This window comes from Thamnophis sirtalis, unplaced genomic scaffold (genome assembly GCF_051295495.1).
Source record: "Thamnophis sirtalis isolate CommonGarterSnake01/CBP01778 unplaced genomic scaffold, rThaSir2_p1.2 scaffold_3, whole genome shotgun sequence".
Classification (NCBI taxonomy): Eukaryota; Metazoa; Chordata; class Lepidosauria; order Squamata; family Natricidae; genus Thamnophis; species Thamnophis sirtalis.
Genome location: NW_028261383.1, coordinates 25,571,271 through 25,585,906, shown reverse-complemented (window position 1 = coordinate 25,585,906; position 14,636 = coordinate 25,571,271). Strand labels below are relative to the sequence as shown.

Here is a 14,636-nt window from a genome sequence, read left to right as displayed (position 1 = left end):
TGCAACCATTTTATAAATAGTAATTAAAATAACCCTTTTATGTCAATCATATAGACAAAGAGATTGCCAAGAACAGTCTTCTGGACAGCAAAGAATCAGAAGCAACACTACGAAGGAAAACAAATCCTTTTCTCCAGAAAACCACAAGGCTTTTCTCCGTTCCCCAGAAAGTGAGCAACAAGTAAGGAAAAAAAAATAGAAAAAGAGTTTTGAACTGGGAAAAAAAAATTATGTGGAACTCAAGCATGAAAAGGTAAAGGGGAAACATATTCAAATCCACAAAAAAAGGGAAAATATCTAGAAGTCTGTGGGGAGGAATCAGTCATTTCAGACAGTAATGCAGGCCTCACCATATGAGGAAAGAATCAGCTTGAATCAAAGTACCATCCAAGAAGGGATCACAAATATTTTTCACCTTCTCAAGAACCCAGGCGTAGTGGTTGAAAACCTCCACAGATGTGCATATTGTGGGGAAAGCGCAAGTTGCAAATCAGAGCTGATTATGCATGAAAGGACCCACACTGGTGAAAAACCATACAAATGCTCTGAATGTAGCAAAGCTTTTCCCTATAGATCCCAACTTCTTGAGCATAAAAGAAGCCATACTGGAGAAAAGCCCTACCAGTGCCCACAGTGTGACAAAAAGTTTAGTAAGCATGCCACCCTGGTGACACACAAGAGGACTCACACAGGAGAGAAACCATTTGAGTGTCCACAGTGTGGGAAAAGTTTCAGTCAGAATTCCAACCTGGTGATACATCAGAGGACTCACACTGGGGAGAAACCATATGTTTGTCAGGATTGTGGGAAAAGTTTCCGTCAAAATTCCAACTTAGTGATACACCAGAGGACTCACACAGGAGATAAACCATACGCATGTCAAGATTGTGGGAAATGTTTCATTCGAACTTCTGACCTGGTGATACACCAGAAGACTCATACGGGAGAGAAATTGTATGTGTGTTCACATTGTGGGAAAAAATTCATTCGGAATTCTGACCTGGTGATACACCAGAGGACTCACACTGGAGAGAAACCATATAAGTGTCCAGATTGTGGGAAAAGCTTTAGTCAGCATTCTCACCTAACGATACACCAGAGAACTCACACAGGACAGAAACCATATGAATGTCTGGATTGTGGAAAAAGTTTCAGTCGGAATTCTGACCTGGTGATACACCAGAGGATTCACACTGGGGAGAAACCGTATGAGTGTCCAGATTGTGGGAAAAATTTCACTCGAAATTCTGACTTGGTGATACACCAGAGAACTCACACAGGAGAGAAACCGTATGAGTGTCTGCATTGTGAGAAAAGTTTCAGTCAGAACTCTTACCTGGTGATACACCAGAGGATTCACACAGGAGAGAAACCGTATGAATGTTCAGATTGTGACAAAAGTTTCAGTCGAAATTCTGACTTGGTGATACACCAAAGAAGTCACACAGGAGAGAAACCGTGTGAGTGTCCAGATTGTGGGAAAAGTTTGACTCGGAATTCCAATCTGATGATACATCAAAGGACTCACACTGGAGTGAAACCATATGATTGTCCAGAGTGTGGGAAAAGGTTCAGTACGAAATCGAATCTGACCAGCCACATGAAGTATCACACAGGAGAGAAACCTTATGAGTGTCCAGAGTGTGGGAAAAATTTTAGTCAGAAGTCTGACTTGCTGATACATCAGAGGATTCACACAGGAGAGAAACCCTATGAGTGTCCGGATTGTGGGAAAGGTTTTAGTACTAGGTCTAGCCTTATAAATCATGTAGGTTTACATACAGGGGAAAAACCATTCAAATGTCCAGAGTGTGGACGATGCTTCTCACAAAATTCCTCCCTTGCTGCACATAAGAAAATCCATTTGGTGCAGAAAGTGATGGGTATAGAGAACAGCTGAATGTCATTTCTAATCTCCATTTTGAAATGCACTTGAGTAATTAGTTAATGCCTTACCCGATGGTTTTTAGTGATCATGTATTAAACATGATGGAAAAGAAAAAATTGGAAAATGTTAGTTTGATAATAGTTAATGCATGTATCTGGCTATATGAGGATTTATAAATATGTCAGGGAATTGCGCAGCCGGTGTCCAAATAAAGTCAGAGACGCTTACCCAAACTTGTAGTTTTATATAAATAAATATATTTTACAACTATATTTACAGCAAACAATAAAATCAGGCAAACAGGAACATTATGAGTTAAATCACAGAGCATGCAAAATAAAAAAGGGAGGGGAGAGAGCAAAACTCTCATACCCACAGCAACAATCATAGTACAGATTGCCTCAAACAGGAGCCAGCACTCTTAGCCAATCAATTATAATTGTGTGTTCTGGTTCATTGTAGAACCCCACTCTTCCAACTACTAAATTTAAATATCTTAACAAGATATTTAGCATAAATTGTGCAATTGCTGTAAAAATGGCTGTAGGGGTGTTTCTTGCTTTTTGATCAGAAGCGATCATAGAACTGCAGCCTGCAAAATTTCAGCCTTCTTCAACCAATCCCCAGCTAGCAGAAAATAACTGGGTATCATAGGAGGTGGACAGAGGAGATACGTTTGCTGCCTTGAGTTATTTCTACATATAATAAAGACAGAATAAAAATATTACTAGGGTTGAAATGAAGCTGGTAGCCCCCAGGCACTCGGGAAGCACCACCAGAGCATCAGCTCTGGCTGGATATTGGGGCATGATGGATGGGCTCCCCTGGGGGGTTCATGTAGATGTTAAAAAGGGGCAGCGAAAGGCTTCAGCCCCAGGGCACCCCATATTGGAGGGACCTAGGACTCAGCAGCTTCTCTCCTACCCATACCGACTGGAACCAGCCATGGAGGTAGAAGATCCACCATAACCCTTAATTGAGGTTATAAAAAGTGACACCAAGTTGCTTAGTGAGGGCATTCCTGTCAGGTCCAGTTGCCATTACAACTCCAGAATCACTTGGATCATTAAGTGAGGACCTCATTTGTCTGTAACATGGGAAGAGATAGGAGTCCCAGCAGACCAGCAAGTGAGAGCTACAGACGGGTTGCCTCCAGGCCGCCTCTTTTCTAGGCTGGGATAGGAACTGGCCCAAATATCCCCAGTCTAGGAATTCCATTCACTGTCTTCTGAGTTCCTAGCCTGAGGCATTAACCCCTACATCAAAATGGCTCTCGTATGAGATCTATTGCAATTGCTATCTATGCCCACTCTATACTTTCAAAAAGCTTCTATCTCCCTCTATTCCAAATTTCTACATTTATCTAACCCTAATCTCCATAGTGCTGCTCTCTTTCTCTCCATCCTCCTTTCCTCCTTCCATCCATCTATCCATCCAATCCAGTGTTGACGAACCTTCAGAATGTAGAGAATTGTTGATCTCCAGTGACCACCAAATCCTGTTAAAATTCAGGAATCTTTAGATCAGCTTCCAGCCTGCAAACTAGTTACCTCCAAGTGTTTTTCCAAAGCAGCCTGGGAATTCTCAAGGCTGAAATCTTAGTACACTGAGAATTGGGAAGGGTGCTCTAGTGAGCAGAGAGCATAATAGAAATACAGAGTGCATGATAAAATCTATCTAGATCAGTGTTTTTCAACCACTGTGCCGCGGCACACTAGTGTGCCATGACATAGTGTAAGGTGTGCCGTGGGAAAAACACCTGCCTATAGTCAATATAGGCACAGTTAAATTTTTTAAACATTTTCTAATGGTGGTGTGCCTCGTGATTTTTTTCATGAAAAAAGTGTGCCTTTGCACAAAAAAGGTTGAAAAACACTGATCTAGATGACGTTGGAAACAATGTGGGAATACAATACCAGATTTTGTCCCGTTTTATTTTATTAATAAAATGAAGATGGCTGTCAATCATTTAGGGGCTGAGCATAAAAGGCAAGAACTTCATGAATTTTTAGGACCCAGCGAGCACCCAGCTAATTTGATGAAGCTAGAGCTCGGACGTTCTAGCTATGGCTGGCTGGCTGGCGCTCTATGGTCAGGCAATAAGCGCGCCTAAATAGTCGCAATTATGGTATCAAGCGCCTGTAGCTGAACTGAAAGGAATTGAGACCATAGAATCGCGTATTGCTAGAGAGAATATGGAAAGGCGAAGCCCCGGGAAACCTCGTCTTCCGGCTTCCTAATGGAGGATCGCGGTGGCTGTTGTAGTTTTTCCTGGGTCGAAGCCGCAGCTGGAAGGTGAGTGGAGGGCAGGTCGGAGGAGAAGCCGGGAGCGAGTCAGGCTGTTCGGTTTGCTCCACGTTGTAGCAGCAGATAATCAATTCTGCTGAAATACGTCGCCTCTTGCATTCCCCCCCCCTCCCAGCCCAATTTTATTTCACCGGAGATGCAGGTTTTAAGTTGCCTGCAATTTTCTCTTGATTGGGAGATTTCAACTCTACCGCCACGTTAGGGTGGATTCCGTGTGTTTCTTGTGAGCCTGTTGCTTTGTTTGCAAGGGAGGAGATTCACAGGCAACACCGGTGCTTTAAGGCTTGCAGAGGCTTTAGCATTTCAGAATCAGAATAGACCTTGGAGGGACCTTGGAGGTCCTCTAGTCCAGCCCTCACCTCAAGCAGGAGATCCTATAACATTTCAGGCAAGTGACTGTGCAGCCTCTTCTTAAAAACCTCCAGTGATCTGATGGCAAAGCTGCTCCATTGGTTAATTATCCTCACTGTTGGGAAGTTTCTCTTCAGCAATGTTATCCTATTATCTTCACTACCGGTATCGGTAGCCGGAGTCCGTGCTCAACCAATTGACGTTGCTAATTTATAATTTCTATCCCATTAGTTGCTGCCATTTAGCTAGTTCTATCGTATAACCATTTTTTTTTGCCCAAGCCATCATTGTTACTTTCACTTGTTGTTCTTCTAGTTTAATACTCAGTAGATAGCTATATAGTTTTTTATCATCTTCTCTTCTGTTCCTGTTAATATATTATCTAACTCTGTCAACTCCATATAAAAATCATAATTTATCATTTTTTTCATACCTAGATTGTATTTGCAGTTGTGTATACCAAGCCATGTCGATCCCCTTTTTTTTCTAATTCTTGCTTAGTTTTAAGCTCCCTCTTTTCAGTCAAAATATCTTTATATCTAACACCCCTATTCATAATATTTGGGTGTATTAGTGCTTCCATCATTGAAAGCCAGACTGGTATCTTTAAGTATTGTTGTTCTCTAACTTTCTCCCATTTTAACAGTAAAGTATTTCTTTTATAGTGTCTTTGAAAGTAACCATGTATCTTACTTTTCCCATACCATAAGAAGGCATGCCAATCCAGTTGCAAATCATGTCCCGCCAATGACAATAGTATTTCTCAGTACAATCCATTCTTTCATCCATGTTACCGCCACTACCTGATAATATAATGCTCAATTTGGTAATCCAAAACCTCCTCTAATTTTTGCATCATGTAATAGTTTTAAATTAATTCTTGCTTTTTTCCCTTACCAGATATATTTTATTATTGATTTATATTTATATTAAATAGTCTTCAAAATATTTTTTCTCCAATCTTATCGGAATTGTCAGAAATAAATATAATAACCTTGGTAGTATATTCATCTTAATTGTAGCTATTTTTCCTATTGACGATAGTTGCAAGCTTTTCCATTTTTCCAAGTCTATTTAATTTGTTGTATCAACTTATAATAATTATCTTCCTTTATTGTTACACATTTCGCTGTTAATTGAATTCCTAAATATTTTACTTTCTTTGTGATCTGGATATCTAATCTGTTCATTAATTATCTTTTTTGCTTTTCCATAATATTCTTCAATAAAATCTTAGTTTTTTCTTTGTTTATTTTCAGACCTGCTACTTCACCATACTCTTCTATTCTTTTTAACAATTTGGGCCCCATTTCTTGTGGATCTTCTAAAATAAAAACCAAATCCTCTGCAAACGCCTTTAATTTATTTTCTTCCTTCGTTATTTCCATACCTCTTATCTCCTTATCCTTTCTAATATTTCTGTTTAATACTTCCAGTGTCAGTATTGTTGTGGCCCGCCAGTGGCCAGCGGAGCTGGCAGCAGATTCGGACAGTGAGGCGGTTGGGGAGGAAGATGGGCCAGTCCTGGAGTCTGGGGAAGGCTCTGATGAGGGCTCTGCGTCGGAGGCAGAGAGTGGGCCAGAGCTGTATGCCAGGTATCAGCTGCCTTCAGAGTCAGACATCAGTGAGGGAAACAAATAGGTGGAGCCTGTTCCCACCATGTGCATGTGCAGAGTTGCCAGACAAAGGGAACAGCTAAAGATCAGAGGTCGACTTGGGAGTAAGGCCACAGGTGGATGATGAATAGTCACTCCCAGAGGAAATAAATGAGGATTGAAAGGGTTAGGGTCCACCCAACTACTCTTTTCAATATTTATTTCTTGTATATTAGCTCACTTGACATCCACATATATATTCTGGACCAAGACATATGTCTATTTGAGTAAAACATGAATTGATCTTTCTTAGGGTAAATTCTTTGATAGGCATCTTGAATACTTAATTCTGCCACCATTTTTTTAAAAAGCAGTTTTTGGGAGAGTTTTCCTTCACTTTTTTGTTTATTTTGCTTTATAGTCCAAGTCTGCATTTACAATTGCATTAAAATCTCTTACAATACATAAGTGTTCATATTCCAGTTCTATTATTTTCTTTTGAAGTTTAACCTAGAACTCCTCTTGGTTATTGTTCGGTGCATATATTACCACTAAGAATATTTCTTTATGGTTCATTGTTAACTCCACCATTAAAATCCTCCCTTCCTCATCCACAAATATTTGTTTGGCCTTTATTGTCTCTTTAATATAAAGTGCTACACCTCTCTTACTTTGTTGTAAGAGGGAAGCATATAACTTTCCAATTTTCGGGTATTCCAGCATTTTTTATGTTGCTTTTTAATATGTACTTCCTGTATGCAAATTATATCCAGTTTTAATTTTTCTAATTTGTTAAAAGTTCTTTTCCTTTTTATAGCCAAATTCAATTCATCTACGCTGATTGACAATAATTTTATTTCTTATTTCATGATATTTACTTACAGATGGGTTTTGCTGTCCTAGTTGCTCTTATCTCTCTTGCTTCTTTTGGCGTTATTCCTTCTCATTGCTTTTCCTCCTGTTCTCTTGCATCTTCCTTTTGTTGTCTCTCTCTTCCCTCAGTGATTTCTTCTTGCCATCTAATCTCTCTTTCCTCTCAGTTTCTCTTCCTCTAGTGGTCTCAAACATTGATCATAAAATTGTTCCGCCTTCTCTATTGAATCCAATCTCTGTCTTTGCTCATGCCAAGTCACCAAGATTCCGTCTGGTGTCAACCATCTAAAGTTCACTCCTTTTTTGTTTAAACACTTTGTCAAAGACTGGTATTCTCTTCCTAAGTCTCTAATTCTTCTCAGGATTTGTTTTAACACTACGATTTATTTCCCTTTATATTTCAAAGGATCATCTCTCGCGCTCTGCAGGATTTCTGGTTTTATTGTTTTCTTCGTAAATCTCACATGGATCTCTCTAGGAAGTTTATTTCTTACCACATATCTAGTGCGCACACTAAATATTTCATCGATACCAGCCAAAAAAATTTCCTTAGGCTCTTCCAGCATCTCTGCCAACAAGTCTGCCATTATCTCCACCAAATTTTCTCCCTTTTCTTCTTCCATGTTCTGAAATCTCAAGTAATAATCTGCTCGATCCAAGGATATTATTGTTTTTTCTTTACTTTGATCTGTTGTTGTGAGTCTATAATCAAACACTCCCATTCTTTTTTCTGTTATTCCAGCTTTCTTTTCTACTTTTTGTATACGTTGTTCATTTTTCTCCATTATTTGTTGTAAATTCTCTAATTTATTTTCTACTTTTTCAATTTTCCCTTCTACTTTCCCTATTCTTTCCTTCAGATCCTCATGGAGGGCTTGGAACATGGCTTTTAATTCTGTTTGCACAGCATTAGTCTTTTCTTGTAGAAGCATAGGATCCAATGTTCTCACACCAGAGGGCTGGAGGCTGAAGAAGCGGGCGCTGATGATGATGTGGGCGCTGTTTTCTTCATATTTGCATATTTAAATATCTTGGTATTTGTAATCCACCAGTAATGTAATTAGATTGTAATCCCCGAGGTATTGAAGAGTACTGGGCCTAAGATAGAACCTTGTGGTACCCCACTGCTTACTCCCTCCATGTGGATATGGTACCATTAAGGACTACTTGTTGAGTACGGTTTGTCAGCCAGTTATAAACCCATCTGGTGATGATGATGTCCACATTTTTCTAGCTTATCAAGAAGTAGGTTGTGGTCTACTTTGTCAGATGCCTTACTGAAATCTAAGTATACTATGCCTACAGCATTTCGCTGGTCTACTAATTTAGTTGCTTTGTCAAAGAATGAAATAAGATTGTTTGGCATGATCTGTTTTTAACAAACCCGTGCTTGCTACTACTTATAACTTTGTTTCTAGATGTTCACAGACCTGGTTTTTTTATTATTTTTCCCAGTATTTTTTTCTTTCCAGGTACTGATGTGAGGCTGTTGATCTGTAGTTTCCTGGGTCTGTTTTTCCCCCCTTTTTTGAAGATGGGAACCACATCAGTTTTTATGCAATCATGCTGGTTTCTTCTTTGATTTCTTTTTTTTTTTTTAGTGGTATTGTGTTAGACTGGGCTTTTATTATCATATTTTTCAGTTTTTTTCCACTTTTCTTGAGTTGTTTTTCATTTCAGGATTTTTATCCATGAAATTTGGTTTAGGGTCACCCTGATGTTGTTAAAATCAGCTCTTCTAGTTTAAGACGTTGGTTGGATTATATTCTATTGCTTGTGTTTGCATTCTTTTGAATTCCAGTATGCTGTGGTCACTTTTATCCAAGGTTCCAGCAACTTCAACTCCTTCTATCACTTCTTCTCTATTAATAAGAATTAGGTCCAGTATAGTTTTTCCTGTAGTACCCTACTCTACCTTTTGCAAAACAAAGTTGTCAGCTAAATTGGTTAGGAATCTGTTCGATCTCCCACTTATTGCTGAGTTTGTCTCCCAGTTGATATCAGGGTAGTTAAAGTCTCCCATTGCTACTGTGGTATGTTTCCTACATAGAATTGTTAATTGATTAGCTAAGAGTTCATCTAATTCTTCTGCTTGGTTTGGTGGCCTGTAGTATACTCCTATAGCAATGTCATTTTTCTTTCCTTTTATATTGGCACATATGGATTCTAGAAGGTTTTTGTCTTTGGTTTTGCATATTTCTGTAGAGATGTAGTGATATATATAATGCTACTCTACCTCCTCTTTTGTTAGGTCTTTTTCTCTTGAATAGTTTATAACCCTCTATCAGGATATAAGCCGAGGTGGCGCAGTGGTTAGGGTGCAGTACTGCAGGCCACTTCAGCTGACTGTTATCTGCAGTTCAGTGGTTCAAATCTCACCGGCTCAAGGTTGACTCAGCCTTCCACCCTTCCAAGGTGGGTGAAATGAGGACCCAGACTGTGGGGGCAATTTGCTGACTCAATTTGCTAAAAATCTGTAAACCGCTTAGAGAGCGGTATATAAGTCAAAATAAATGAATGAATGAATGAATGAATGAATGAATGAATGAATATTACAGTCATGCGTTTCACCGTACCAAGTTTCAGTAATGGCAACTATATCATATCTACCTTCATGTACTAATGCTTCAAGTTCACCCTGATGGTTCCTTAACCTTTCAGCGTTAGTGTATGGGGCGTCTCTTCTTTTAATGCTCACATACTGTACCTCTTTCATTTTGTAGACAGAAAAAAGACATGGATTTTCTACATACATACATATGTTAGACTCAGATAGAGAGGTGTGTTTCTGTATTTTTGGTGAATATATGTGTATCCATGTTCCTATCCTCCGTATTTCCAAGTATCTATATGATTATAACAATTTACACTGCTGACAATCTGTGATTTGCACGAGTTCAACAATAGAATTTCATGATTGTGTGAATATTTGAACTTAGTCTTTTATGTGTCAAAATGAATGGCCGTTGTTAATCTAGCAGTTTGGCATGTTTGCTTTTTCATTGTTATGTGTGCTTTTTTTCTTGTTTTCACATCTTGCAACCGTATTATAAAGAGTAATTAAAGTACCTCTTTTATGTGCATCTTCTAGGCAAAGGGAATGTCAAGAAGAGCCTTCTGGACGGCTGAGAATCAGAAGCAGCTTTAAAAAGGAAAGCGAATCCAGTACATCTGGTACACAACGTCTTTTCCATTTCCTCCAGATAACAACAGAACTCTTCTCTTTCCCCAGCCAGAAAGATACAAGACAAATAAAATAGGAAAATAGTTTTGAACTGATAAACAAGCATTCTATGTGGAATTCAAGGAAGTGTTACATAAAAAAAGTAAAAGAGGAACATTCAGAAAAAGAGGAAAAATCTAGAGGTCTAGATTCCAGACAATAATGCAGGCTGGAACCTTGTGAGGAAACAAACTGCTTGAACCATTGAAGAAGATATCACAAATATGGATCAGAGAATCGACATTGGTGAAAAATCATACAAATGCTCTGAATGTGGCAAAGTCTTTTGCTATACTTCCCAACTTATTGAGCATAAAACAAACCATACTCGAGAAAACGCCTACCAGTGCCCACAGTGTGCCAAAATGTTAAGTAAGCATACCACCCTGGTCATACACCAGAGGACTCACACTGGGGAGAAACCATTTGAGTGTCTTGATTTTGGGGAAAGTTTCATTCAGAATTCTGACCTGGTGATTCACCAAAGGACTCACACTGGGGAGAAATTGTATGAGTGTTTGGATTGTGGGAAATGTTTCAGTAAGAATTCTAACCTGGTGATACACCAGAGGACTCACACAGGAGAGAAACCATATGAGTGTCCAGATTGTGGGAAAAGCTTTAGTCATAATTCCTACTTGGTTATACACCAGAGAACTCACACTGGGGAGAAACCTTATGAGTGTCCAGATTGTATGAAACGTTTCAATAATAATTCTAACCTTTTAAAACACCAGAGGACTCACACACGAGAGAAACCATATGAGTGTCTATACTGTGGGAAAAGTTTCAGTCAGAACTCTTGGCTGGTGATACACCAGAGGACTCACATGGGCAAAAAACCATATGATTGTCCAGATTGTGGAAAAAGTTTCCAGCACAATTCCAATCTAGTGATACACCAGAGGACTCACACTGGTGAGAAACCGTATAAGTGTCCAGATTGTGGGAAAAGTTTCAGTAATAATTCTGATCTTGTGAAGCACCAGAGGATTCACACAGGAGAGAAACCATATGAGTGTCTATACTGTGGGAAAAGTTTCAGTAAGAATTCCAATCTGGTGATACACCAGAGGAGTCACACGGGCGAGAAACCATATGAGTGTCCAGAATGTGGGAAAAGTTTCAATAATAATTCTAACCTTGTGAAGCACCAGAGGGTTCACACAGGAGAAAAACCATATGACTGTCTATACTGTGGGAAACGTTTCAGTCAGAACTCCTGCCTGACGATACACCAGAGGACTCACACGGGCGAGAAACCATATGAGTGTCTGGATTGTGGGAAAAGTTTCAGTCAGAACTCTTACCTGGTGATACACCAGAGGACTCACACAGGCGAGAAACCATATAAGTGTCCAGATTGTGGGAAAACTTTCAATAATAATTCTAACCTTGTTAAGCACCAAAGGACTCACACAGGAGAGAAACCATATGAGTGTCAATACTGTGGGAAAAGTTTTATTTGGAAGTCTGATTTGCTGATACATCAGAGGATTCACACAGGAGAGAAACCCTATGAGTGTTTGGATTGTGGGAAATGTTTCAGTAAGAATTCTAACCTGGTGATACACCAGAGGACTCACACAGGAGAGAAACCATATGAGTGTCCAGATTGTGGGAAAAGCTTTAGTCATAATTCCTACTTGGTTATACACCAGAGAACTCACACTGGGGAGAAACCTTATGAGTGTCCAGATTGTATGAAACGTTTCAATAATAATTCTAACCTTTTAAAACACCAGAGGACTCACACGGGCGAGAAACCATATGAGTGTCCAGAATGTGGGAAAACTTTCAATAATAATTCTAACCTTGTTAAGCACCAAAGGACTCACACAGGAGAGAAACCATATGAGTGTCAATACTGTGGGAAAAGTTTTATTTGGAAGTCTGATTTGCTGATACATCAGAGGATTCACACAGGAGAGAAACCCTATGAGTGTCCGGATTGTGGGAAAGGTTTAAGTAGTAGGTCTAGCCTTATAAATCATGTAGGTTTACATACAGGGGAGAAACCATTCAAATGTCCAGAGTGTGGACGATGCTTCTCACAAAATTCCTCCCTTGCTGCACATAAGAAAATCCATTTGGTGCAGAAAGTGATGGGTGTAGAGAACAGCTGAATGTCATTTCTAATCTCCATTTTGAGTAGTTAATGTCTTCCTCAATGCTTTTTGGTGATCATGTATTAAACGATGGAAAAGAGAAAAAATTGGAAAATGTTAGTTTGGTAATAGTTAATGCATGTATTTGGCTATAGGAAGATTTATAGATACAGGGAACCGCGCAGCCGGTGTCAAAATGAAGTCTTACACAAACTTACAATTTTATGTAAATAAATATATTTTATATCTATATTTATAGCAAACAAGATACTCAGGCAAACAGGAACATTATGAGTTAAATCATAGAGCACACAGAAAAAAAAGAAGGGAAAAGAGAAGGGAAACTCCTTCATACCCAAAGCAACCAATCACAGCACAGATTGCCTCAAACAGGAGCCAGCACTTTAACCAATCAATTATACTTATGTGTTCTGGCTCATTTTACAACCCCACTGTTCCAGCTCCTAAATTTAAATATCTTAACTAGATATTTAGCAGAAATTGTGCAATTGCTGCAAAAATGGCTTTAGGGGCGTTTCTGGATTTTTGATCAGAAACGATCATAGAACTGCAGCCTGCGAAGTTTCAGCCTTCTTCAACCAATCTCCAGCTAGCAGAAAATAACTGGGAATCATAGGAGGGGGACAGAGGAGATACATTTGCTGCAGTGGTGGGTTGCAGGGGGCACGCCCTGGTACGGGTGTACCGGTGCCTGCTGGGAGCACCAGGTACTGTTCTGGTACAGTGCTCTGGACAGTCCACCTGCCTGCTCCATCCATTTCGTATAAAGTTCAGGTATCTTTTATCTTTTCTCTCTATCTGCCCCATCAATACCAAAGAGGGAATCTCCCTGTTCCTCTGCACAGATGTGAGCGAAGTGGAAGGGAATTGTTGGCCTGCATTTCTCTGTGGAATGCACTTCAGGATCTATTTTTAAGAAGGGTTTTCTTCTGGTTAGCCCAGGAGATACAGTTCTCAAACAGGAATGTGTATAACAATTACTTGATAGAAAGAAGGAGGGAAGGCATAATTGTATGAGGTATTCCCCCCATTTTAGTTTATTGCTTATTTTTTTATTGTTTGTGTGTTTTGAATATTAGATTAAATTTCCGATTGGAAAAATTTGTGTCAAGCAGAAACACTTTTGTCTGCACATGCATACTACTATTGTTTTCACAATGCTTTCAAAGATTTCTTTGAAAAATTTATTGGTTTTGTTTACCAAATACAGATAGCCTCTTTCCGAGCTCCCTTTCTCTGGGCCCTGATATGTACTTGTAATCCTCGATTTACAACAATTCATTAAGTCACAATGGCACTGAAAAAAGTGACTGATGACCACTTTTCACACTTACAGACTCGTGGCAAATTAACTCATATTAATGATGGTTGCAGTGTTCTGGAGTCATGGGATCCCCTTTTGCAACCTTCTGACAAGTCAACGGGGAACCCAGATTCACTTAACAACTGTGTGACTAACTTAACACCGGCAGTGGTTGACTTAACAACTCTGGCCAGAAAGGTTGTAAAATGGGGCAAAAGACATGTAATAAATGTCTCATTTAATAAATCTCACTTAACTAAGGCAGGACATAAAGCGAGATTTGGACATAACATGAAACAGGGTCAGACTATAAGACCTCCTGGGGACCCCATCTATCCCTTCTATTTTGTTATACATTTACAGAAACTTAAACTCTGGAAATACAAATGTCAGACCATAACATAGAGCTTAAACACAAAAGCCAGTATGAATTCAGTGCTTCCTGCTTGCCTAGACATGAAAGGGAAATACGGTAGAATTCGCTTCTTTGCTTGTAATGAAGGAATTTAGCCAATAAAAATGCTTTAAAATATTTTAAATATTTAGAGAGATTTTGAGGGTGAGCTGAGCCAACTACGCAGAATTCTTTAGATCAGCTATCAACACCTGGGTACTTGGGTACTTGAGAGACCGCCTACTGCCAATTACCTCCATTAGACCAATTAGATCCCACAGACTAGGCCTCCTCCGAATTCCATCCGCCGCCCAGTGTCGACTGGCGACTACCCGGAGGAGAGCCTTCTCTGTGGCTGCTCCGACCCTCTGGAACGAACTCCCTGTGGAGATTCGTACCCTCACCACCCTCCAGGCCTTCCGCATAGCCCTTAAAACCTGGCTGTTCCGACAGGCCTGGGGCTAAAGATTCACTGCCCCTATCTCGAATGGTATGATTGTTGCGCTTTTTAACTATGTATTGTTTTGTGTTTTGTTAAACTGTCTGTATCCCCCCTTCCCTTTCTGAGTTGTG

The 14,636-nt window shown here is 39.6% G+C and overlaps 2 protein-coding genes across 3 annotated transcripts; both read left to right on the top strand.

The window, feature by feature from the left end:
* Positions 1-64: 64 nt before the first annotated feature.
* LOC148047676 (uncharacterized) lies at positions 65-12,543 on the top strand. 2 transcript variants are annotated; one of them, XM_087711640.1, is made up of 2 exons: positions 65-181; positions 10,106-12,543. In XM_087711640.1, exon 2 carries the CDS (start codon positions 10,462-10,464, stop codon positions 12,361-12,363), a length of 1,902 nt encoding a protein of 633 aa, XP_087567766.1. In that variant the 5' UTR covers positions 65-181; positions 10,106-10,461; the 3' UTR covers positions 12,364-12,543. The 2 variants fall into 2 exon arrangements, with proteins under 2 accessions (XP_087567766.1, XP_087567767.1); XM_087711641.1 differs by lacking the exon at positions 65-181 and adding an exon at positions 3,820-4,183.
* On the top strand, positions 180-2,115 carry LOC148047677 (uncharacterized). The gene has a single exon (XM_087711665.1). It carries the CDS (start codon positions 338-340, stop codon positions 1,898-1,900), a length of 1,563 nt encoding a protein of 520 aa, XP_087567791.1. The 5' UTR covers positions 180-337; the 3' UTR covers positions 1,901-2,115.
* Positions 12,544-14,636: the final 2,093 nt, after the last annotated feature.

Excerpts from the sequence above, each read along its gene's own strand:
- LOC148047677 (XM_087711665.1), top strand. The coding sequence starts at position 338 with ATGCAGGCCTCACCATATGAGGAAAGAATCAGCTTGAATCAAAGTACC.
- LOC148047676 (XM_087711640.1), top strand. The coding sequence starts at position 10,462 with ATGGATCAGAGAATCGACATTGGTGAAAAATCATACAAATGCTCTGAA.